At 34.9% G+C, this 27,082-nt stretch overlaps 1 protein-coding gene across 1 annotated transcript in view; it reads right to left on the reverse strand.

The window, feature by feature from the left end:
• Window positions 1-8,955: 8,955 nt before the first annotated feature.
• The window catches only part of LOC126829642 (phosphoglycerate kinase), a 65,180-nt gene continuing 47,053 nt past the window's right edge, over window positions 8,956-27,082 (reverse strand). Inside the window, exons 6-12 of the mRNA XM_050559644.2 lie at window positions 25,985-26,104; window positions 24,309-24,423; window positions 19,905-20,084; window positions 19,299-19,375; window positions 15,236-15,336; window positions 11,485-11,583; window positions 8,956-10,927 (exon numbers count right to left, since the gene is read on the reverse strand). Of these exons, the coding sequence (XP_050415601.2) occupies window positions 10,884-10,927; window positions 11,485-11,583; window positions 15,236-15,336; window positions 19,299-19,375; window positions 19,905-20,084; window positions 24,309-24,423; window positions 25,985-26,104 (736 nt within the window). The 3' untranslated portion in view covers window positions 8,956-10,883. The remainder of the gene's footprint in view (window positions 10,928-11,484; window positions 11,584-15,235; window positions 15,337-19,298; window positions 19,376-19,904; window positions 20,085-24,308; window positions 24,424-25,984; window positions 26,105-27,082) is intronic.

Raw genomic sequence — 27,082 nt, forward strand, 5'->3', positions numbered from 1 at the left:
GCCAGTCTACTCTTCTCCATGTCTGGTGTCCTTGGGCCCATATCAAACGCCGCTGACGGTGATGATCCCTGAGGATAGCACCAACATAAGGTCGTCGTGCACGGAGTCCTACTTCTCTTAGACGACGTCTTACGGTGTTGGCACTTACTGGTCCTTGTCTTCCGACGACTGCTGCACCTGTTCGAGTCGCTGGGCGGAATCTGTCACGCAGATGAGTGACCCGGATGTAGCGGTCTTGGGCCTGGGTTGTAACGCGTTGTGGATCAGGACGTTGACGGTCACGTGTTGATCCAGTAACTCGAACACGTTCCACCAACCTTACAATAGTGGACTGATGACAATTGAAGTGTCTGGCAATAGCACGTGTAGACATACCAGCCCTGGACATTCCCATGGCTTCATTCCGTTGATTTTCAGTAAGTCTTGGCATCTCTAGCTCGATTCCTTCACACGTCCAACAACAAATTACGACAGATTGACTTTTCACAGTTCATGTACTGCACATTAAGTTGAAAACATGCTTTTAAAGGGCTCACACACAATGCTGCACGTGAATATTGGGTTTTTCATGTGCATCTCGTGCAATTTTTTTTGTGCACACGGGCCGGCATTTTTTGCGTTTGGGAGCATTGTGTGAAACAATAGTTCATAGTATTGCATAATATTATACATACAAAACCACCTAGTAATAAAATATTTGGAAAAAAAAGTGATGCGTTTTCCATGGCGCTCAGTATATATACTATTCAAAAAAAGTAGGGGATATTTGATTTTTAAGTGTTATTAAAGTCACCTAATGAAACTGACGAAGAAACAAATGGCAAAATGAAATGAAGTTCACATTCATCGATTTATTCCAAATGATCGTTAGACTAAGTAAGGCACAGACTGACCATTATAAGGGTAAAATGATACCCGGGGTCAAACAGCAAAGTAACCACAGCATCACAACCAAGTCAGTAACGGGTAAATCCTCCTCTGTTTGCCAAACAAGCATTGATCCGACGTAGCATACTCCTAATGAGACGTCTAAGGTCATTTTGGTCCAGATTGTCCCATTCCTGTTGCAACGCAGCAGCAAGTTCTTGGACATTGGCAGGACGTTGTTGACGTTGACGTAACCTCTGTCCAAGCATGTCCCAGACATGCTCGATGGGGGAGAGGTCGGGACTCAGTGCTGGCCAAGGTAATGTGGTGATGTTCTGTTGTTGGAGGTAACCTGTAACGATCCTGGCCCTGTGACATCTTGCGTTGTCATCCTGGAAGATGAAACGGCGGCCATGACGTCGTGCGAACGGCACAACATGGACTGCCAAGATGTTGTCCCGGTAGTACTGGCCTGTAACACGCCCTGCAACAACATGTAAAGCCGTTCTTCCAGCAACAGTGATGCCTCCCCACACCATAACAGAACCACCCCCAAATCGATCATGTCTGATGACGTTAACGTCTTGGAAGCGCTCGTTTCGACGACGCCACACCCTCCTACGTCTGTCCAAAAAATCAACAGTGAACCTTGACTCATCTGAAAACATCACATTGCTCCAGCGTCGATTATCCCAGTGTTGACGATCCCTACACCAACAACGTCTTGCCTGAATGTGATGATCTCGCAAACAAGGGATCACGCGAGGACGTCGGGCGCGAAGGTGACCCCTATGCAGTCGATTCCGAATCGTCTGGCCACTCACTCTCACACCAGTGTCTGTTTGAAGACGAGCGCTAATCTGATTTGCTGTGATGACACGATTTCTCAAGGCCAAGGTACGGATAAATCGATCCTGGGCTTGAGTTGTCGCCCTTGGTCGACCTGAGCGTGGTCTGTCCTGTACAGATTGTGTATCACGGTATCTGGACCATAGCCTGCTTATGACAGACTGAGAAACATTCATCGTCCGCGCCACAACCGCCTGTGTTGTGTCGATCTGTAGCATGCCAAGGGCACGTAACCTTTCATTTTGGGTAAGCCGACGCATATCAAAATTTGTTTTCTGGTCACTAAAACAATTAAACTGATGTTTCCACCCTGGAATTCAATGCCACAATGACTGTAACATTCAAAGTCAGAGTCGTGCAAATCTTGGGTTGGACCCCCATGATGATCCCAAGCATCACCTGCATTCCATGCGGTAGCTATTGGTGCGTTTGGGCGTCACATGTAACTGGAAATGTTTCTTCTGTTAGGTTCTATAGTGACTTTTTTCGTAGTCATTTGCATATTTTAGTATTATGCCCCCAAAATCAAATATCCCCTACTTTTTTTGAATAGTATATATGTTTATTACAGATTAGTTCTAAATTACATATCTGTGTTTGGTAAATAATGACTATGTATTATTTATTAGCAATCGATTTGTGAAATGTAACAGATCGTGTTTTCGGGTAAGATTTAAGTTATGATTTGTTTGATTACCTTAAAGACCACATAAGTCGAAAAATCTAAATTTCATGTACGTATAGCCAATGGTTACATTATGCACTTTACGGCAAGTTCACGCCAATCTCATTAAAATTAATTCGGCTGCTAACGTTTAAGTATTCGACACGCCAAAACGCTTTTCAATTTTTCAATTACGACCTTAATTCCGGTTGATTGGCTGGTGACGTCACAGGCACTACACATAGTATATGTTGAGCGCAGGTTACCCTCCTCGGACATATTACTCCCGCGCATGCGCGAATCTCCACCTAATTTCCGATGAGTAATCTGCGCGCGCGAAGTGAACTTTGTTCGGACTAAAATGGATTACCGCGATGATAATCCGCCTAATCCTACTCGGTATTCACTATGGATCAGTGCGTTAGTATTAGTCATTTTAATGATTACATTTTAATGAATTTTATGACCGTCAGTTTACTGGTAAAGTACGAGCAAATCAGAGCAAATCGATACGGAAAGAAAAGTGTCACCGCATAGTTGACTACCTGAAAAGAGGAAGTGGTAGAAGGGCTTTTGAGTTATAAAGCAATTTCCGTCGAGAAGTCTACAAGTAACAGAAAAGGTAAGATTACCAAGTTACGAATCTATTTTATCTTTTCACTGATCGTTTCCGACTTGAAACTGGGACTCGGGTATACGTCGTTTGGGACTCGGGTATACGACGTTTGGGACTCGGGATATTTATTAGAAATAGGCCAATTCAAAACACGAAAGAAAATATTTATTACCATGAAACACGTGGTTAGTAAAAGGCTCAACCAAACGATAAAACATTAGTTGCACCTATATTATGGTTCTTTGATAATTATCGTTTCTCATAAAAGTTATATATTTATTTAAAACGAATAATATGCTGATGAATTTATTTGAAAATGACCTACACAAAAAACAAAATAAATATTTACACGACATGCAATCTTTTTTACAAGCCCCTAGAAATTGTTACCGATAATCCGTGAGCTGCACGTTGACATGCTTGTCGTAGATGGCAATACCAATCGATAAATTTGTGCGTACACGGCAAAGTTTTTTTTGTGGAAAATATAAGAAATGGCAACGATCAAAGCGGGATAATTAAGCTGATTAACTGATAATCCCGATGTTATTGCAGTATGTTCAAAGAAACCTAACGGTTCTTTCGTGGATGAGGAAAAACGTGAGTTGTCAATCATCGAGAATGGCGGCAGTGTGTTGATTTCAGTTATACCGTTTCACGAAAAAACATTAGCTGTGGTCGGTCAATCTCGTTTACTATTTGATAAAAGAAAAACAACGAAGTATTACTAAATATACACACATTTTCAACAATATATTATTGTCAAGTTTTATACTCGCAGATAAAACAAAACAAAGAAGAAGTTTTATACTCGCAGATAAAACAAAACAAAGGAGAACTAGCAGTGTTAATCGCGGTCTCAACAATCGCCGATCAACTAAATAAAACGAAAGACAACTAAGACAGCTGTTACTATATATCTCATAAATAAATAGTCCCAACTGTCGTTTATATTGAGTCCCAAATGTCGTTTGTGTTGAGTCCCAATTGACGCCAATCAAGTCCCAAACGTTGTCAACTGAGTTCCAAATGTCGTTTATGTTGAGTCCCAAATGACGTGAGTCCCAAATGACGTGATACCAATCAAAATGCCTGGAATAGACTGAATTATTGAATACCGTAGTAGATATTCCAGTATTTTCATTCATTCACTCCAGGGAAACTGATTAGTGATATGGCATTAATTTCTAGTACCTAGTGCAAGTGGGCTTTTCAAATTTGCGATTTTCCCGTAGACAATTTCGGCCATTAATATGGGTGAGCTATCTGGTCTTGCAACAGATTTTTATTCATTTTGATACAATAATAGGACCCATATCTTGTGTCATCTAACTAGTCTAGGCTATAGTAATCCATTTTTTCTTGCAGTAATAATAATAATAATAATATTGCTTATAGTAACTACTCATAAGGAATAGCCAAAAATTGCATTTTAATCTCATACTCATAAATAGCAGATTAGAGCTTGCTTATGTTATTATTGACATGTTAAATCACCTGAATAAAACCAATCAGACTGAAAGATCAAAAGATTAACTTTTAATCACCTGGCTAAAACATGTTTAACATTAGTGACAACGAATAGACTATTATTAGGTCCTATTTCTTTTTATCTTCACATTCATATTAGCCTAGTAGTACGCCTATTTATATGACCCTTTTTAACCTTGCAAAATCATTGTATTTTTAGAATGATAGGATAGTGTGCTCATGTGTTGGCAATAATAATAATGATTGAAATGGAAGATAGCAGGATAGTAAAATGTCCCTTCTCAACCATCATCGAGGAGTTTACCACAGCAGCGAAAATTTAACCAGACCCTGTTTTATGGGGCGCCGTTTGTAAAATAATTATTTAATTTTTTTTATAGCAAAAAACATTAGATTTAACTTCGAATATATATATTTAGATAAATATTAGAACAAAAATGGCATATATGTAAATATCAAAAAATATTGTAGCTAAAAGTCGAGTTTTTGGTCTATGAAAAACTTTAAATGTTATATTTTGATTTCACATCGCTTAGTTAAATATATAGCTAAATGTGCTGTTTTTCGTAGATATAAATGCTAAATACTAAATCACTGAAAAATCTAAAGTTAAATATTTAGCTAAATATATAAACATTTAGCTAAATATATAAACATTTAGCTAAATATTAACATTTAGCTAAATATATAAACATTTAGCTAAATATATATATTTAGTTAAATATATAAATTTAGTTAAATATATAAACATTTAACTAAATATATAAACATTTAACTAAATATATATATTTAGTTAAATATATAAACAGTTAACTAAATATATAAATATCATGCTAAATATATATGTTTAGTTAAATGTATAAATATTTAACTAAATATATATTTGTGGTCCCGCCAATATTTCTATTATCGTAAGCGACACAAAAAACTGCGCATAAAATGATGACGTGTACCCGACACGTGAGTCTTGGCACAATAGGCCTACTAGCAATTAGAAATGGAAGCTGACCACGAACTTGTAACCCGAATCACGGCCGCGGTACTCCGTGCCGTTCGCACAGATCAAGGCAAGGTGCAGTCAATGAAAAGTTGTACACTACGTCATCGTTTAGTGTGAAGTCGCTTACAACAATAATTATTTTACAAACGGCGTGGTACGGTTGCGCTTTGTAAATTTAACTATATGTTTAGCTAAATATATAATTATTTAGCTAAATATATAATTATTTAGCTAAATATATAATTATTTAGTTAAATATATAAATATTTAGCTAAATATATATTATTTAGCTAAATATATATTATTTAGCTAAATATATATTATTTAGCTAAATATATATTATTTAGCTAAATATATATTATTTAGCTAAATATATATAAATGTTTAACTAAAAATATAAATGTTTAACTAAAAATATAAATGTTTAACTAAATATTTTAACATTTAACTAAATATATATTTAGCTAAATGTTTAAACATTCAACTAAAAATTTAGCTAAATATTTATATATCATCAAATCTCTTGTTTTGGTCTTAATATTCAATGCTAAATGTTAAATATGAAAATAGAGACAAATCAAGAAAAATTTATATATATTATGTTAAATATTGAGTTTTTGTTGTATTTTTAGTTTAAATATTAAAAGTGAAAAATTTGCACAAAAGTCGAGATTTAACTATATATATAAATTTAAATTAAATCTAGTGTTTTTTGCTATATAAAAAGCTAAATAATTAATTTACAAACGGCGCCCCATACTGTTTCACAGATTATAATTTCAAGACAGAAAAAGAAAGCCTGTGATGGCTAATTTTAACGACAACAGGTAGGTGTTCAGATGACATGTATGGACAACCACCACATAAGAAAAAGTTCTTAGGTAGTCATATAATTATTGTGATCGTCCAGTTAAAAAGTATGGTAAAATACAAGGAGTGTCTACATGTATACATACTTATAGTATATTTTGTTATATAATTCTGTAAGTTGTGCTAGATTTTTAAATTTGCTGTGCAATACATTTAGAATTTTGACTGGTTATGGGTAGATAGAGAGAAATGGGATGTAACATCCAATAGACATAAACTGTCCTTTGGGACTAAGTGATTCAATTCAAGTTGAATAATTCACTCGCACCGGGAATCTTTAGTAGTGGGAGGACCCAGAGAAACCCCATGTTCAAGTTGGTTGTCGAAACTAAACCACTTGACTCAATGACAGACCTTATGATCTAAAGCGCACACGTTGGACCACTCAACTTCTAGCCCCTCCCACGAGTAAAGAACATTTGATTATTGGTTGACTGTACTTCCCATTTACTGCCGCAAATAATGAATAATTTTGAAGGTTTTAATGGTTGGTTATATTTTCGTAACTTTGCTCATCAAAATTTGACATTAGAATTGCATCCGAAAATGATGTTTATTTAATGTTAGATTTACGTCATAATGGTCGGTTAGATTTCCATCATTTTGCTCATCCTTTTAACAACAATTTAACGTCAGGAAATGACGTTAATCTAGCGTAAAGTTTACGTCATTTTTACGTTATCTTCACGTCATTTTCTGGCGTAAATCTAACGTAAAGTTTACGTCATTTTCTGACGTAAATGTAACGAAAGTGACGTAAACTTTACGCAAAATTTACGTTAGATTTACGTCAAAAAATGACGTAAATATAACGTAAAAATGATGTAAAGTTTACGTTAGATTAACGTCATTTCCTGACGTAAAATTATCGTTAAAAAGATGAGCAAAATGATGGTAAACTGACTGACCATTTTTACGTAAATGTAACGTAAATTTAACATCATATTGTTATGTGGGTAAAGGGAAGTTTAGTCTCCTTCAATTTTAAAATTACTTGATGTACTGATAAATTTGCCATACATTCAAGTGCATTATTATTGCTGAAATCAACATTGTCATCCGCCTTTCGAAGAAAGCAGGGGACTAATAAAATGGGCCTGTTCGTCTGTCTGTTCATCAAGCCAGTCTTATGCCAAGTTTGTTCAATTTTTGTCGCTCTTAAGTGATATGTTTGGTTTCCTGACTTGATTAGCTAGCTTTTAGGCTTTGTTTCAGTTATGGACTCTTAATTTTAATTACGTTCATTCGTTAGTGACCATTGACCTTCGTCACCTTTGAACGAGTCTTAAGCAAGGTTTGTTCAACTTTTGTCGCTCTTAAGTGATATTTTTGGTTTCATGACCTGGTTAGCTAGCTTTTAGGCTTTGTTTCAGTTATGGACTCTAAATTTTAATTACCGTCACTAATTAGTGCTAATTGATTAAGCTCTTAAGTAGCATTAATTTAGCACAACATTGTATGCTCCTAAGTCATGCATTCTGTTTCTTAGTGTTAAGTGTGAAATTCTTGCAAAAAAATTGTAGATGGACATTGAATTTTAACTCCCATTAAATATGGGAGGGTTAGGGGGAGCGCTCCCAGGTATATGCACAGGTTACAAAATTTAAGACTTGTCTTTCCAAAATGATCTAGGGGTAAAATATGTGTTGTAGACCTCAAACCTTTTGGACTCAATATTTTGATTCAATCTCACTGGGCTCCTGGACTAGGTTAGCGAGACGAAGAAGTCTATTTAATTTCAACAATTTCCGTTCATTACTCTAGAGTTATAGTCCTTGTTTCACCTTGTTAAACCTTGTGAACATTCTGTGGACTAAAGTTATCACCCAATCGGTATTACATTTACGTGTATTATTTAAATTAGTCAAACGAAGAAAACTATTAAATTTCAGCAATTTTCGTTTGTAACTTCTAGGCCCTTGCCTGACTTTGTTGAACCTTGTGAAGTGAACACTCCAACGACTTAAGTTATCAACAGATCTGTATTAAATTTACATGCATTATTTAGATTAGTAAAATGAAGAAGACTCTTGAATTTCAGTTAATTACTTCTAGAGTTATGGTCCTTGTTTCACCTTGCTGAACCCCTTGTGAACGCTATAATGACAAAAATTATCATCTGATCTGTATTAAATTTAAGTGCATTACCGAGATTAGTAAAACGAAATGCCTATTGAATTTCTGATCTCTTGAAAGACAAAGTTGTCATCTATTTGTATGAATTTTTAATAATTTCAAAATTTCTGTTAATAACTTCTACAGTTATGCCCACTGTTTCACTTTGCTGAACCTTGTGAACAATATCGATCTGTACGACAAAAGCATACATACGTGACAATCCTCATCGACCGCCCTGGGTGTATGTTTTTATTGCCTGGCAACCTATCTTTAATTACAGCCATCTTACCTTATTAAAAGCATATATGCCCTAATTACACTTTCTGTTAAAATAGGAGGCTCAGTATGTCAGTGCCTTACTTTCTAAGTCGCCGTGGCACCATGTTTAAATGTTCTATATTTGAGCTGCAATCTCTATCTATCTATTGATAATCTTGGTAGATATATGAAATAATATTTTAAAACTAAAGAACAAGGTCATTGAGGAGCTATACATATTTTTATTAGCATAGGTTTACTATAGTTAACGGGCGCTAAATTTGGCAATGACGTTTAAAATGTATAATTTGAAAGATTTAACATAAATTTGGTAGTTTTATTCTATTTTATTAATACGAATACAGCAGGGCCAAATACAGAGGGTCTGAACTGTTAACAGTGTGTGTTTTATACAGGATGTCATAACAGCCATAAACCAAAACGGACAAAATTCACTCTGGTCAAAATAGCAATCTTTTGATATATTTTACAAACCATTGCCTTTTCTTTGATACAAATAACAATTGAGGTGGTTATTATATAATAAAAACAGCGATTGTTTCCCATACAAATTGCCACTTCAAAGATTATGACTCTTAATTCTTAATAATCTGATAAAAATAACAATTGACTTAATCATTTTGACCAAGGTACCATCTTATCATAATCAATTGAAATGTTTATTGCCAACCTGGAATCACACTTTTCTATTACAGTACTGATTACATCACAATTATTTTTATTTTGAAGTCAAAGGTAAAAGACATCTAATTGTTTTAACCATTAGCTATTTTTCTTTTTTATCCAAGCTCAAGAAATGGTCAGCCGGTCCTAAAAGGACCTCTATACGCAGCTTGGGTAAAATCTGGTCGTTGCATTAATGTTCAGGAAGGGAGGGGGGATGTCATCAAAGTAGATGAAAGTGAATATGTGTTACCAGAACAGCCAAATGTCAAATAAGCTGAAGGATATTTGACTCTACCACATTGAGGGCCTTTGATGAAGTTTATGCTTGATGTTGAAGTTAAGAGTGTCCAAGCTATTTGGAGACAATAATTGAATTTTTAATAAATAAGAAATATCTAATTTGCCGTTGTGACCAAAATGTTTGTTATTTTGACCAAATTACGGCTGCTATGTATACATATAGTGGGGCAGATTAAGACAACATTCCATACGAATCTTTCACTTTGTGATGCAAGCCCCAAATTTGGCACAAATGGTGTTCAGGGTGTACTTTTTAAGAAATGTAAGAAATGAATGAATGAACAGAAATGTGTTAATGATCAACTGAATTCCAATCTGGCCACCCGTTTCATCATGGCGGCTATTACCTGACTCAAAATTAGCGTTACCGGAAGCCGTCTCATCACAGATATTGCATTAAGTTGAAGGGCAACATCCATGATCATTTATTGAAATGCTGTGGTCAGGCTCTATTGGTTTGTTGATCTTATATGAGTGATGTCAAAGCAAAACCAGGGCACACTGGTGACATCACTGCTGTGAGACTCAGCATGGGGCTCAGTGTCGGGGTGTAGTGTAATACCTGTAGTTGTAGTTTATTAACTGTTGTAATCATATACCAGTACTTTAGTGTCCCAAATGCTATCTAATAAGCCCCTGTATATATCATTACTAGAAGTTTAATTAGTTGTAGTTAGGTAGCTCCACCTGAATTGACAGGATGTGCCAGCACCGGAGAGCCAAGGGTAACAGGGCTTCAGTTACCTGGTCGGTGTACAGATTGCATGTGACTTAAATTGCACTGGATGAACGATCGGGCTAGGTGTAGAGCACCAGATGCTTGAAATTTTTATTTTCTAAATGCAGAATTGGATATCTCACTCAAAAACATATATTTCGATGTAAAGACCATCAAAATAGGAATATTCAATCAAAATACAGTTCAAACAACGCTTGAAACGGCTTTGAATGTGCCAAATATGGTGATTGTATCACCAAGTGAAAGATTATTTCAATAATCTGCACCACTAATAATCTATATCATACAATAAGCATAATCCACACAAATATATAGCAACACCTCCACTGCATCTCTGTTTTTATTTATCTACACATTGGCGATGGGCTTGATAAAATAAGCTGATTTATTGTTTCAGTTCACACCTGAAGCAACATAACATTACTTAAACTGCATCAGATAGTGCTGCTACTCCTGGAAGTGTCTTTCCTGCAATAAATATAAAAAAAAATACCAACCAGTCATTTTCTATCAGGCAAGTTGTGAAAATATGTACTAGTGTCAAAAGTTCAGAATCAAGGTAATAACTGTCAATATTAGAGAACATCTTAAATATTATTTAGAGAACATCTTAAATATTACTTAGAGAACATCTTAAATATTACTTAAAGAACATCTTAAATTTTACTTAGAGAACATCTTAAATATTACTTAGAGAATATCTTAAATATTACTTAAACACATCATTAATATTACTTAGATGACATCTTAAATATTACTTATAGAACATCTTTAATATTACTTAGAGAACGTTTTAAATATTACTTAGAGAACATCTTAAAGATTACTTAAACACATCTTTAATATTACTCAGATGACATCATATTACTTACAGTAAAATACAACTTAGAGCACATCTTATGATGTAAAAATGAACTCACCCAAACTGGTAAATAACTTGATGCAGTTTGATTGTCAACAAAATTTGTGCATGGACAGATGGACAGATAACGTTAATAACAACAACCTACATTTAGAATATTTACCTTCTAGAAGTTCCAAACTTGCTCCACCTCCTGTACTGACATGGCTGACTTTTGTTTCGGTTCCATATTTAGCTGCACAAGTAGCTGTATCTCCTCCACCTACAAATAATATAATTTCATTTACAACACGTAAATTAACCTTCATCTGCAATATACCTTATTGTAGAAGCAGATGTTAAAAACCAACCAGCAATCAGGCAATAATTTATCTATACTATTCCAAAAAAGTAGGGGATATTTGATTTTTAAGTGTTATTAAAGTCACCTAATGAAACTGACGAAGAAACAAATGACAAAATGAAATGAAGTTCACATTCATCGATTTATTCCAAATGATCGTTAGACTAAGTAAGGCACAGACTGACCATTATAAGGGTAAAATGATACCCGGGGTCAAACAGCAAAGTTACCACAGCATCACAACCAAGTCAGTAACGGGTAAATCCTCCTCTGTTTGCCAAACAAGCATTGATCCGACGTGGCATACTCTTGGACATTGGCAGGACGTTGTTGACGTTGACATAACCTCTGTCCAAGCATGTCCCAGACATGCTCGATGGGGGAGAGGTCGGGACTCAGTGCTGGCCAAGGTAATGTGGTGATGTTCTGTTGTTGGAGGTAACCTGTAACGATCCTGGCCCTGTGACATCTTGCGTTGTCATCCTGGAAGATGAAACGGCGGCCATGACGTCGTGCGAACGGCACAACATGGACTGCCAAGATGTTGTCCCGGTAGTACTGGCCTGTAACACGCCCTGCAACAACATGTAAAGCCGTTCTTCCAGCAACAGTGATGCCTCCCCACACCATAACAGAACCACCCCCAAATCGATCATGTCTGATGACGTTAACGTCTTGGAAGCGCTCGTTTCGACGACGCCACACCCTCCTACGTCTGTCCAAAAAATCAACAGTGAACCTTGACTCATCTGAAAACATCACATTGCTCCAGCGTCGATTATCCCAGTGTTGACGATCCCTACACCAACGACGTCTTGCCTGAATGTGATGATCTCTCAAACAAGGGATCACTCGAGGACGTCGGGCGCGAAGGTGACCCCTATGCAGTCGATTCCGAATCGTCTGGCCACTCACTCTCACACCAGTGTCTGTTTGAAGACGAGCGCTGATCTGATTTGCTGTGATGACACGATTTCTCAAGGCCAAGGTACGGATAAATCGATCCTGGGCTTGAGTTGTCGCCCTTGGTCGACCTGAGCGTGGTCTGTCCTGTACAGATTGTGTATCACGGCATCTGGACCAAAGCCTGCTTATGACAGACTGAGAAACATTCATCGTCCGCGCCACAACCGCCTGTGTTGTGCCGATCTGTAGCATGCCAAGGGCACGTAACCTTTCATTTTGGGTAAGCCAACGCATATCAAAATTTGTTTTCTGGTCACTAAAACAATTAAACTGATGTTTCCACCCTGGAATTCAATGCCACAATGACTGTAACATTCAAAGTCAGAGTCGTGCAAATCTTGGGTTGGACCCCCATGATGATCCCAAGCATCACCTGCATTCCATGCGGTAGCTATTGGTGCGTTTGGGCGTCACATGTAACTGGAAATGTTTCTTCTGTTAGGTTCTATAGTGACTTTTTTCGTAGTCATTTGCATATTTTAGTATTATGCCCCCAAAATCAAATATCCCCTACTTTTTTTGAATAGTATAGTACAATATGATGTTCCCCACCCACCCTTAACTAGATGGCACTTTTATAATGTGACCCAGTGAGTAAGGCGCTATTTGTGTTGGCCGTGGACTTCCATATGAGGACTTCAGAGGAGCAGAACAGAGGGCCAGGCATTCTACCTCAACTAGAAGCAAAGTTATTGTGTACTACGAGCTATCTATCACACAATGTATAAAATTTCAGGTTTATCGGATGATTACTTTAGCCTCTAGAAAGATTGATGAATTAGTTATGTATTCATCTTCAAGTTATATCCATTTCTTGAAATTGTTTTTTTTTTTTTTTTCCAGAGATAAAGCCGTTGACGTGAGTTTTCTAAAGGACCTACGATTGTAATGATTTTGTGATGGATATAAAACATTTACATGTGTGTTTTAATTAGTGTTATTATGGCCTTTACCTTATCTTACGAGATTTAATCTAACAACATTTTGGTATGTTGTTGCATAATGTTCATCTTAGACTTTTATTAGATTATTATTACAGATTGGCATCAAATGATGACAATTTTATGAAAATGGAATAATAAATGACTATTTCATGGGCAAAAACCTTGAAAAGTGATGTGTTGAAAAATTTCCATTTCTCGGCAACCCAACAACTTTATAAAAGACAGGATACCAGGCAACAAAACACGCGTACACAGCAGCTAAATCATACGAGCAGTCGACAAGGTTTGTTGCAGATTTATTCTTTTGTAGGTAATGAGAGAATTTACATACAGTTCGAATGATATCAGTCAGTCTTTAGAGTATTCACAATATTGAATAAAGTGAAACAAGGGCCATAACTGTAGATGCTTAACACTTGCTGAAATTCAACAGACTTCTTCATTTTACTAATTTAGATAATGCATACAAATTTAATACAGATCAAATAAAGAATTTCACTGTTAGAGCATTCACAAGGTTCAACAAAGTGAAACAAGGGCAATACCTCTAGCCGTAATTAATTGAAATTGCTGAAATTCAATAGGCTTCTGAATTTTACTGATCTAAATAAAGCAAATAAATTTAATACAGATCATATGATATAGCATTCACAAGGTAAAACAAAGTGAAAAAGGGCCATAACTCTAGAAGTAATTAATGGATATTTCTGAAATTCAATAGGATTTTCATTTTACTAATCTAAATAATGCATGTAAATTTCATACAGGTCGGGAGATAACTTCAGCTGTTAGAGCATTCACAAGGTTCAACAAAGTGAAATAAGGGCTAAACCCTAGAAGTGAAACAAGGGCCACAACTCTAGATGTACTTAACAGAAATTGTTGAAATTAAATAGGCTTCTTCATCTCACTAATGTAATAAACAAATATAATAAATAAATGTAGTCTGTAGACATAGTGAACAATGGACGGATGGATGGACGGCAATATACCACCACATTTCCATGTGGGCGTATAAAAAACTAATTTTTGATATCTATGACTGAATACACATGTCATTTGCTGATTTAAATTAAATGCCAAAATTCTATTTTGATCTGAATAATATATTGGTCTTAAAGGTTAAATATACAGTTTTTACTCAAATGTTTTCAAATATGATGGCCATGTCTAATTCAACAAGCCAACAGTGAGGCTGATGTCCCCCACCGAAATCCTTAAATAAACAGATAACACTTTGACACATATTAATTAATTGCAAATGTATCTTTTCCAAAAGGATCGAGTAATCAAACTGATTATTACGCTTAGTCTAAACATAAAATCTTCAAGATCAAACTCAGTCAAGGTTTTAAAGTACCTGGTAGTGAAATTTTACACTAAGTTTCATCACTCTCCATTCAACCACCCTATAACTTGACAAGTGGCTTTATGTAAAATGTCTATTTCTTGGCAACTGCTATTGAGTTAAAAATAGTAACTGTGATTATTTGTGATTAACATAAGATCAAAATTTTCAAATTGAATCTATTTTCAGACATGCTCATAGAATAAATAGGCTAATATCTGACATTAATAAAATATAATTATTACTTAATGTGGATTGGCAGCAAATATAATCTTTTCCCTTAATATGTGCCCCCTCCCCACAAGACAATTACCTATGATAGTTGTTGCTCCCTGTTCTGTTGCTTTAACAACAGCATTCATTAGACCTTGTGTTCCTTTTGAAAAGTTAGACAATTCAAATACTCCTGGTGGACTAAAAAACAAACAAAAAAAACAAAAAAACAATTAGAGTACACAGACGGGGAGAGATTATTATTATTATTATTATTATTATTATTACAGCATATTTATAGTGCACCCTTTCATATAACATGTAAATCACACATAAACAACAAGATTATGGGCATGTTAACGATTGTATACAGAGTCAGTTAAAAGCCTGATTAAATAAATGTGTTTTAAGTTGTTTTTTTAAAAGAATATAGAGATGTACAACATCTTAAACTAAATGGTAGATTATTCCATAAAACAGGTGCTTGATAACTAAAAGAGCGCTGACCATAAGAGACTAGTTGCACAGTTTTGGGCTTTAAAAGTAGTTTATCTGATGTCCGTAATGTTCGGCCAGGTGTATAAAGGTCTAAAAGATCTGAGAGGTAAACAGGAGCTAAATTATTTAAACATTTAAAAGTAAGTAATAAAATCTTAAAATCAATTCGATATTTAACAGGTAACCAGTGTAAATTATATAAAACAGGAGTTATGTGGTCACATTTCTTAGTTAAAGTAACAAGTCTAGCCGCAGTATTCTGTACTTTTTGTAATTTATCTATAAGCTTTAAAGGTAAACCAACTAAAAGTGAATTAAAGTTATCTAATCGAGAAGTGACCAGAGAATTAACAAGTGACTTAGTGGCCTCTACAGTTACACATTTACGTATTTTACCTATATTTCTAATATTAAAATAGCACAATTTACAAATATTATTTACTTGAGCTCCCATAAGCATAAAACTATCAAAGATAGCGCCAATATTACCAGCAGAATAAGATGAAAATATATCACAATTACCAATTACAACAGGGGGGTTATCTTGTGCAGATTTACTTAATTGATGCCTTAAGCCTAATAACAAATATTCGGTTTTATCATCATTCAATTTTAGAAAGTTCTTTGACATCCATTTTCTAATTTCACTAATACAGTTCTCAAGTTGCAATTTTGATAAATTGAAAGAAGATGGACAATTAGGTGTAAATGAAATATATAATTGAGTATCATCGGCATACAAATGAAAGCTGAGCCCATAATTTCTGACAGTATCTCCTAATGGTGACGTATAGAAGGTAAATAAAATCGGACCAAGAACAGAACCTTGGGGAACCCCAGATGACAAAACAGATTCAGACGACGATTTGCAATTAACTAAAATACACTGTTTTCTACCCACAAAATAGCTCTCTAAAAGATTTAAGGCAGAGCCACAAATACCGAATTTAAATTGAAGTCTACGTAGAAGAATGGAAGGGTCCACCGTGTCGAAAGCAGCAGATAAATCTAATAAAATTAAAAATGTACATTTTCTATTATCAATTTCCATTAAAATATCATTTGAAACCCGGGTTAAAGCTGTTTCGGTACTGTGAAATTGTTTATAAGCACTTTGAAATGGTTCATACAAACAGTTATCATCTAGATGGGCCTTTATCTGAGAAGCAATACATTTTTCCAATATTTTAGAAATAAAACTTAAGTTAGAGACTGGCCTGTAATTTTTAAAAACATTAGGATCCAGTGTAGACTTTTTAATTAAAGGGGTAACATAAGCTCGTTTGAAAACGTTGGGAATAGTAGCGGATGATATACAAGAATTAATAATATTGGTAAAAACTGGAATAACTTTGTCTAGACAGTCCTTAAGAACAGAAGTCGGAACAGGATCTAATGAACAAGATTTAGGAGCAGACAATTTAATTAGCTTTAAAACAAAAGATTCACTAACCAAGTTAAAATTTTCTAAATAAACAGAATTTTCTAACTTATCAAAATCATGAGCGTTAAAGTCAATAGTTTTATTTAAATCATCAAGTTCAGTTCGTATTTTCTGTATTTTTATTTGAAAGAAATCAGAGAATAAATTTGCAAGTTCAGTGTCATTATCATTGTCCGGGAGGATAGTACGCTCAGCATTATGGTCCAAAAGGGAATTCACAACTTTATACAGGTCTTTTTGTCTGTTTTCGCAAAATTTTCTATTTTATCAGAGTATAATTTAATTTTAGCATCTTCAATTAATTTATTCACATTGTTTTTTAAAGATTTATGGACATGTAGATTTGTTTTCCGCCACAGATGTTCAGCCTTATAACGGTCCCTTTTAGCTTCTAAAATAGAATCATTAAACCACTGCGTATTGGGATGAATAGTAAATGTTTTCGTTTGAAGAGGAACAAGCGAGTCCAAAATTTCAGCAAGCTTTGAGTGATATTGGGTTGCCTTCTCTTGTATATCTTGAATACGTTGAATGATTGAAATTCGAGTTCACTATTTCAGCTTTAAATTTATTTATGTCAAATGTTTTAAACTTTCGATATGTTAAAGTCTTTCTTGTTGGTTGTGGTTTCTGGATCATAAGATTAAAAGTTGCCAGGAAATGATCAGATATTAATTTGTCCGAGACAGAGAGATTATCCAGTTTAATATCACGTGGATTAGTTATCACCAGATCGAGAATATGTCCACCGTTATGAGTAGAAGAAGAAACATGTTGTGTGAGAGATCTATTATTCAGCATATCACAAAAATCAACCGCGGTAGAGTCGTTGGAATCATCAACATGAAAATTGAAATCTCCCCAAATAATAGTGCAAAACTTAGTCATCATCAACTGGTCCAGAAATAATCCAAATTCTTCCATAAACTTTTGACACAATTTGCTATTGGGCGGGCGGTAAATTGTAATAATCCTAGTTTCCTTGAAAGAAAACTGTAGAGAACAATCCAAAATTTCAAATGAATCAAAACGGTCATGACGGATTTTCTTACACTTAATAGATGACTTAAATATAAGTGCTACACCTCCTCCACGTGAACCGCGAGGGCAATGTTGTATAGAATATCCATCAGGTACTAAAGCTGCGATTGTCGATGAGTCCGAACAGTCATTATTCAGCCACGTTTCAGTTATTCCACAAACATCAATAGAATTTTCAAAAATATAATCAGATAAAATTGTTGTTTTATTTCTTACAGATCTGGCATTAATTAATCCAAACGAAGTTGTTAAAACTGACACATCATTCTCGACCGCCTTTCTAATTTGTACAAGATGGTATGGTAGGCCTTGTGTTCCTTTAAAGAAGTACGCCTACACATCAGTTGTCTCAAAAAATATAAATCCATAGACCCTAATGTTGACCAAATTTAAAAAAACTGCCTTTATGCCTTCATATTCAATTACTACAAAGTTGTAAAAAATGGAATGAAATGGGGTTTAACGTCCACTGCTCTGCATTAAGCAGCTTAGTAACGACAGCCATGTGCCATGCAGTATGCTATGAGGTCAATTTTTTACCCAGACAGTGGCACTACAGCCTACTCTTTATTAACAATACAGCCTACTCTTACTTAGAATCCCAACTGTCAATGGTTCTTTCACGTGCAGGTCAACTAGTACACATGATCTTGGTTTTTTCGAACCATCCGAATGGCTAGACAATTTACTTGTTAGTCCCTCAGTCCTACACCACATACAAGGGGAATCCATATGGCAAAACGTGAGGTTATTTCTAAACTACTGGTTAACGAATCGGCGACTTAGTTAAAGAGACAATAACACTCTTGCTGGCTTGAAAGCTCCAGAAAATAAATAATATCTCTATCTAAGTACTAGATGTTTAAGTGTCCTACCTGTTGTGTAAATTATCCATTACATCCTATTTTACTTGTCCAGAGGGTTCGAAAATATGTTTAAATCGAAGTTTCATTTGAAAAGGTTTACGTTAGACGTTTCAAACCATTATGTTGGATTTTTAAAATTTTTTAAATAAGGTGTGTTAAGATGAAATTTGTATCATCAATTAATTGAAATATTCTAAAATAGTACAATTTGTTGACCAGAATAAAGATTGGGACATATTATTCAGTTACAACAAGAGAGGTATTGAGCCTTTAACAAGATACAAAGCTGTAAGATTAAATCTTGCAGTACTTACCCATTCCATACAATAGTCTTCGCCTGACAGATCACATTACAAAACTTCTGTGTTGATTCCACGCCAATATCCAAACCCTATACAAAAAGGTTGCCAAACACCATAAGATTATATATGTCATAAAGGTTGTAAATTTTTTATAGGTCGCTAGTTGATAAACAGTTATCAAGGGTAAGTTAACAGAGACTCAGCCTCTCTTCCCTATTTTTAAAATAAATCATTAAATAGCGATCGTATTATAATCTGTTTACATCTGCGTCATCCACTGGTCTAGAGAGTTGATTATATACACTTATTATGTAAAAGAATGTCTGAATAATAGTGTATATAACATTTGAACCAATATTAACACCTGTATAATAGGAAGATTGAGCTCTTACATAATGCATCTTTAATGAAAAACTACACCAACATTTAACATTTTAGCTCATTTAGAAATAGACACCTTTTTTTTCCTGTATCACAAGATAACAGTAACGAAAAGATAAATAATAACTCAGCAACAATTCACATTAAATATGGGTGTATGAAAATCTAAAATCAATAAAAGTCCAAAAAAAATGTGAGGTTTCTTTGATATAATAGAACAATGATATATTCACTAACCATGCATCCTGCTGGAATTCCTGAAGAAACTGTAGAATTAGTAATGACGGCATCATCTGAAAACTTGTCACCAGTGACAAAATCACATGGAAGGTGGATCTTGACATTGTTTTTAGTTGCCTTCTCTATTAATTTATTAACAATGCTAGCTCCTTCTGCATCATAAAGTGAGTTTCCTATCTAAAAATAATAAACATGGTCATTCCGTACCAAATCACCAATGAGGTAAACCATACCCCCTTTGACTTTGCTGCAATTCCAGCTTGACAGGACTTACATTTCCTGAGATATGGCCCATTCTATTTTGGAGATTTTGACCAATATGGGTGTGGCCACCAATATTCAAATGACCATAGAATTAGTAACCGATTTGTCAAAATTTCTGAACTGGTTATTGCTGGAATTGCAATTGAACCAAGATTTCTAATTTACCATTATGTTTGACATAAGGGTGCTTTAAAGAGTGATGATGACCTTATGATCTTTACTTTGACCTTGAATGTGTTTCATTAAAAATGTAGCCCTACATGTTTTCTACACAATATAACAAAAAATTGGAGGTAGGCTCAAATATTTTTTGTTTGTAAAATAAAGCCCAATATGCATACCAGATGCCAAAAATCAGTGTCTTTGTACATTAAGATGGATTATGTTTATGATCTGAGGATACATCTGCTGCCAACTTTCCAAATGATGGCAAATAATGATTCAGTCAGTCAGTCATCCTGTTTTATAATTTTGACCCTACCGTATTCAATCTGAATTGCGGTTATTAAACTATTTCTTATCAAGACCCATACAGTAGTTAGTTATAAGAATGGTGTAAGTGGCAGTGCTTCAAGACTACACATAATCGTTAATCCAACACTCGTCCTTCAAAAAAGGGCCCATGAAACTGTTTACCTTACCCATGCTGATTCGTGAAATTCATCCTACAATCACAAAATTTTTCTGAATGGTCTTCCACCATACCAATCCATGCGTGATCATCGTAAGGACAACAGACATAGAACTGTAGATTTATTTAAAGTAGTACTTATTGTTTGCCTTCTATCACCTTCTGATAGTACAGGTCATTGATAATGGATAGTTTGAAAACCTTCATTAAAGATAGCCATGCAAAGTGTTGAAATAAACCCTCACAGTATGGAAGGGTATCGCTGCCAATATTAAATGCTCTGCGACAATGTGGTTTCCATTGATTATATGTAAAAAGTACAATGTACAAAATCATAATACCGGTAATGATAAAGTCAAAATACCTCTAAGGCAAGAGTTAAATGTAAAATGTCAAATGTTATGTGTTAAATGACAAATGTTTTGTGGGAAAATGCTTTTTTTGACGTGTCTACATTTTACATTTCTCTCATTACATTTTACATTTGCTCTCTACCACATCCCATTTGTCCTTCACGCATTCTACATAGCATGTTTCGCACAGCATCAACTTGCATATGCAAATGTAGGATACCACGTGACTTATTAACATATACGGAAACCTGGCACACTATAAGCCAGAACAACGATATTCACGACACTATAACAGGAAATCAGCCTAGCACACAATAAAAATTTACTCACCTTGACACTTTGGATGGCACTTTATGAGGGGTAACTGTGCAATGTCCAAATACGAAATTTCAGGTATCATGTTACATATTAGTGAAAATCACATTCATTTCTGTTTGTAAATATGTAAATAGTTTTCTGGTACAATCTTATTTTCATAATTTAAATCCAATAAATATCACAATATTAAAGGGGTATTCAAGTAAATATACTGGTCTAAATACGAAATTCCAGATACCATGTTAAGTATAACTGATTGCTCTTTTCAAATATGCAAATAATTTTCTGGCACAATCATATTTGCTTAACTTTACAAAATAAGATTAAAGTTGAAGTGAAGGAAGGGTGGGGGGGGGAATAAACTAAACTAAAATAAAGATACATAGCAACTTTCGCACAGCATCAACTTGCATATGCAAATGTAGGATATCACGGGACTTATTAACATATATGGAAACCCGGCACACGCGCACTATAAGGATATTCACCGCATGACAAAAGAAATCAAGCTGGCACACCATAAACCGTGCGTAATTTTGAATGTGCCAGGAAATAATTAATAGATTCAAGCAGCCAAAGAAACATACTTTCCAGTAATTTATAACACAATAACTGGAATTGCGTATTAATTCCCGTATTTTTATATTTTAAACACCCCCACTCTTTCCGGTCTCTCTATAAACAGAGTTGAGTAGCCTACTTTGATCCATTAAAAAAACAACAATATATAAGCATTGTGCCCAACAAATAAATAATATATTTAAAGAGAGGAATGACTATACATCTTTTAGTATGGACATAGAGAATTTTTGATTAAGCCCTGTATCTTTATTTTAGTTTAGTTTATTCCCCCCCCCACCCTTCCTTCACTTCAACTTTAATCTTATTTTGTAAAGTTAAGCAAATATGATTGTGCCAGAAAATTATTTGCATATTTGAAAAGAGCAATCAGTTATACTTAACATGGTATCTGGAATTTCGTATTTAGACCAGTATATTTACTTGAATACCCCTTTAATATTGTGATATTTATTGGATTTAAATTATGAAAATACGATTGTACCAGAAAACTATTTACATATTTACAAACAGAAATGAATGTGATTTTCACTAATATGTAACATGGTACCTGAAATTCCGTATTTGGACATTGCACAGTTACCCCTGAACCCCCCCGTAATCATCATAAAGTGCCATCCAAAGTGTCAAGGTGAGTAAATTTTTATTGTGTGCTAGGCTGATTTCCTGTTATAGTGTCGTGAATATCGTTGTTCTGGCTTATAGTGTGCCAGGTTTCCGTATATGTTAATAAGTCACGTGGTATCCTACATTTGCATATGCAAGTTGATGCTGTGCAAAACATGCTATGTAGAATGCGTGAAGGACAAATGGGATGTGGCAGAGAGCAAATGTAAAATGTAATGAGAGAAATGTAAAATGTAGACACGTCAAAAAAAGCATTTTCCCACAAAACATTTGTCATTTAACACTTAACATTTGACGTTTTACATTTAACTCTTGCCTTAGAGGTATTTTGACTTTATCATTACCGGTATTATGATTTTGTACATTGCACTTTTTACATATAATCAATAGAAAAGACATTGTAGCAGAGCATTTAATATTGGCAGTGATACCCTTCCATACCACAGCAGGTACAGTATTTCTCAAAACAAATATAGCAATACACAGCAGCTTATCCTAAAAGAAAACTTGAAAAGGATAACCTTAAGAAATCGGATCTCTCTATTGTATTGTGTTCATAAATTTATGGCTGTCTGCTGTGTGGGTGTATTTCTACAATAGTGTGATTTTAATTTAATAAAATTTTGAAGTATAAATTATGATGTACACCGTTTTGCTAGATCCACTATTAGTGCCTAGAGGAAATGTTGAGGTTACTTGATTTATCTAATTACATGAGGTTGTAGAGGGTTGGGAGGCTACTAGCTGACATTGATATACTGCTATAGTGAGAGAAAAGGGGTTTGATATCTACCCATACAAACTAGGTCATTTCAGGACTAACATATGGTTCAATTTTATTTTAATAATTCACTAGTGCGTTGGGATCAGGGCTTCCACTTCAAAATTTTCATTGTTGTTAATCTTTGATAAATCATGGAAAATTTGCAAATTAAATTGATATTTCATGTTTTTTATTTGATAATGAGCGGAGCTAAGCAGAGATAAGCAATTTCAATGATCACGAATTTAGGACAAAATGGATGGGGGAGGATAAAACTTGGTGTATAGTTTCACTGCAACAATATCTTTACTAAGTTCGACAATGAGCATTTTTGGCTAAGGTTACATTACGTTAGATAGTGTGATAAACAATTTGTTTCTAGTAATTAATGAGTTGTTATCTATTTAGTGACACCAGCTTCACTCGTGTGAATGAACGGTTACACTAAATTTTGTCCAGTCGCCATTTGTCCTGTCTTGTCATGCCAACAAATATAGTTGCTGTAAGTTCTGATTTTCGGACTGCAACTTTTTTGCCCGCACTAACATCATCTTGCCTGGACTATATATGGCCGGCATGAAACCAATGGTTGGGGTCTTTAGCATTGGGAGGAAACCGAAGGATCTGGAGAAAGCTAATGAAGTTGAACAGGCAACCCTACCCTTTGTCATGTAAGAGCTGGGAATCGAAACAACCTCACTTCACCCAATGACAGACCTTATGATCTAAAGTACACTCATTAAACCATTTGACTGCCTTAACACTGTTTTAGTGAGTATGTATGACTTTTCTGCTGCTGGGCTAAATATACTCACTGTATACTTATTTGGACTGAGGTATGTAAAACAGTAATATTCTGTACTTACTTCCATATTTTCTATAACCTTAAGGAATGTGAAAGCCATTCCTCCTCCAATTATCATTTCATTTACTTTATCCAATAAATTTTCGATCAACTGGATCTTGTCTGCTACTTTAGCTCTAGAAGGAATAGAAAACATTATAATTCCTATATCAAATTTATATTTACCCCGTTAGTCAGAAATTATTGTTTTTAACCCTTAGAACCCGAAATGCCGCAAAACCGGCTTTGACGTTGTAGCACATATACCCGAAATGCCGGTTTTGCGGCTTGTGGGCGTGTCTTCCGACATGTTTCTTTAACCATAACAAAATAGCCAATCAAAGCGCCGTTTACCGTTTGCCCTGGGTCTGTTGTAAATAGCGACTTCCTTCCACTTGTTTACATTTCAGTTTCGCCAAATCTGTCGATGAATTGTTTGTCCTAAACAACTAAATGCAATGGTTGCGCTAGCTTTTATAACGAGCGATAATGTTGAAGATATTGATGGTTCAAATTACGGCAATGGAAGCGATTTCAAAAGTGAATATGCCCTGATTCAAATGAAAATATTAAAGAAATTGACAGCGACGATAACACTCGTTCGGTACTTGTGATCAATTTGTAAATAGTGTTGATCTACATGGCTGGTGACAAAAATATTGGAATAGGGCGTGGTCGCCATATTAGCAGAGTTCAAAACTGCTGGCATCCCAATGTTATGGATTGGACATAAAATTGAATAAAAGTTAAATTTTCTGGTTAAATATATTTGTTTCATCATTTCACACAATTATAAACATATATAATATTAAATTCACACCTAACATTTAGTTCCAATTAAAATGATGTCATTTTGCAAAATCGTGCTGTAAAGTCAGGGTAGGATATGCGTCACCAAAAATATTTTCAGGGTTCAAAGGGTTAAGAAAAAGAACTAAATGAATTTTGATACTTTGACTTAATACAAGGTCATATCATCACATTAAAGCATGGAATGTAGATCATGCCAATTCAATCAATAGCTTCATTTGCTGTTTAAAGTTGGCTGCGTTAAGCTATAAGAGCAGTGGGAAAGTGTCAATTGGGTTAATTAAGGGGTCGGCTGTAAGAGCTGTGGGACAGTGTGCTCTCGGATCCTTGATGATCATTACTATGAGACCATTAAGCTGTCAGAAGAATTTCTAGTTGACCCCAACCCCAACCCATCCTTCCAAAAATCCATAGCTTATCTTCAAGGCCGGGACTGCACATCTTACAGGGATATAAGTATTCCCTTTTTAGCGACCAATGTGTTTGGCAAATTTCACCAAATGACTAGCCAAAATGATAATTTATTAATTTGTCACAAAATAGCATAGTTCATCCTAAAGTCGCTAATGTTCACTTCCCGGTGTTGTATTCCATAATGATGATCCTAATGTGTCCCAAGGTTGCTAACTTTATCACTGTTCCTCTGATAACAATGGTAACCATTTTGTTACAAACGTTATTGAATGATTATAAACTGCACGTCATACACAGAGTTTGGAAGTTTGAGTGATTCTGTGGATATCTGATATAAATTTTATTTAACTGAGTGAAAAATGAGACCATTCGGCACCCCAACCTCCCATCTTGGTAAGCAACAGCAATGATGAACATATGGAAGATCGAAGATAAGAAACACAGATACCTGTATTGACCAAAAGTATAACATACCCGCCTAATATTGCTAAAAATGGTCTGGCAGGATTTTCCAAGGCCTTGGCAAAGTATTCTAATTCTTTCTTTAGTAAAAACCCAGAAGCTTTTTGAGCAAGTTTACATCCAACCATGGAACTGAAAATATAGTTATTCAATAATTAAAAGAATTGTGGTAGAAGGCAACAACAACTCTCATACAGTGGGTCAGATGTAGCTGGAGGCTATGTTACAGGAGGACATCTAAACTGGGATCTCAGCGATACACAAGGGGTTCAGGGAGTCAATGAAATAAGTAGATAGGTAGCCCCTAAAACCAGTGAAGATGACATTTAATTACTTTCTTTTGTGTACAAAACTCATTTTTAACTTGCCACCCATTGGGATTTGTTTATAACAACGAAACCATGATCCAGTAACCAAATGGTGATTTACATACTTACTCTTTACAAGCTTTAAATTATTTATCTTTCCTGTTTGGTCATTTGACTCAAATCACAGATAAACATTTATAGTTGGATGAAATAAACAATACATCGGAAGAAAACTAAAGAAATGCTCAATGATGTGTAACACTTTAAGAAATGCTAGAGAATTAATACGAACAAACAATGTATTTAAAAGATGTGCAACAAAACAAACACTCACCACAGCTAGTGTATAAGCAATTCATAATGGTTGTTACAACCTGGTGATAACTTTAGCCTCAAGGGTATTCACAAGGTTTTTCAGAATAATTGAAAATAATTATCATATATCTTTGAAAAAAAATAGGCTTCTTCATCAAATACATGCCAATAATCAGACTACCAAACTACAAACTTTACCCAGACAAGCCAGAATTTGCATTTAATATACGGTAACAAGTTATCTTTAACTTACGTTAATTAGATATTGACATCTTAATATTGGCAGATAACAATTATCATATAATACTTGCTTTTGAATGCAAAGTCGGTGAAAAAAGTATAAAAGTGAAAAAAGTATAAAAAGTAGTAAAAAGTTTGAGTTTGTGAAATAATATGGCGCAGCAAAAATGATCAATATAATTGGGTTAGATTTAGTTCAAACATATGCAACATAGGTTAAGATACAGTAACTCCATTTATCAAATAA

This window comes from Patella vulgata, chromosome 8 (assembly GCF_932274485.2).
Source record: "Patella vulgata chromosome 8, xgPatVulg1.2, whole genome shotgun sequence".
In the NCBI taxonomy this organism is placed as follows: Eukaryota; Metazoa; Mollusca; class Gastropoda; family Patellidae; genus Patella; species Patella vulgata.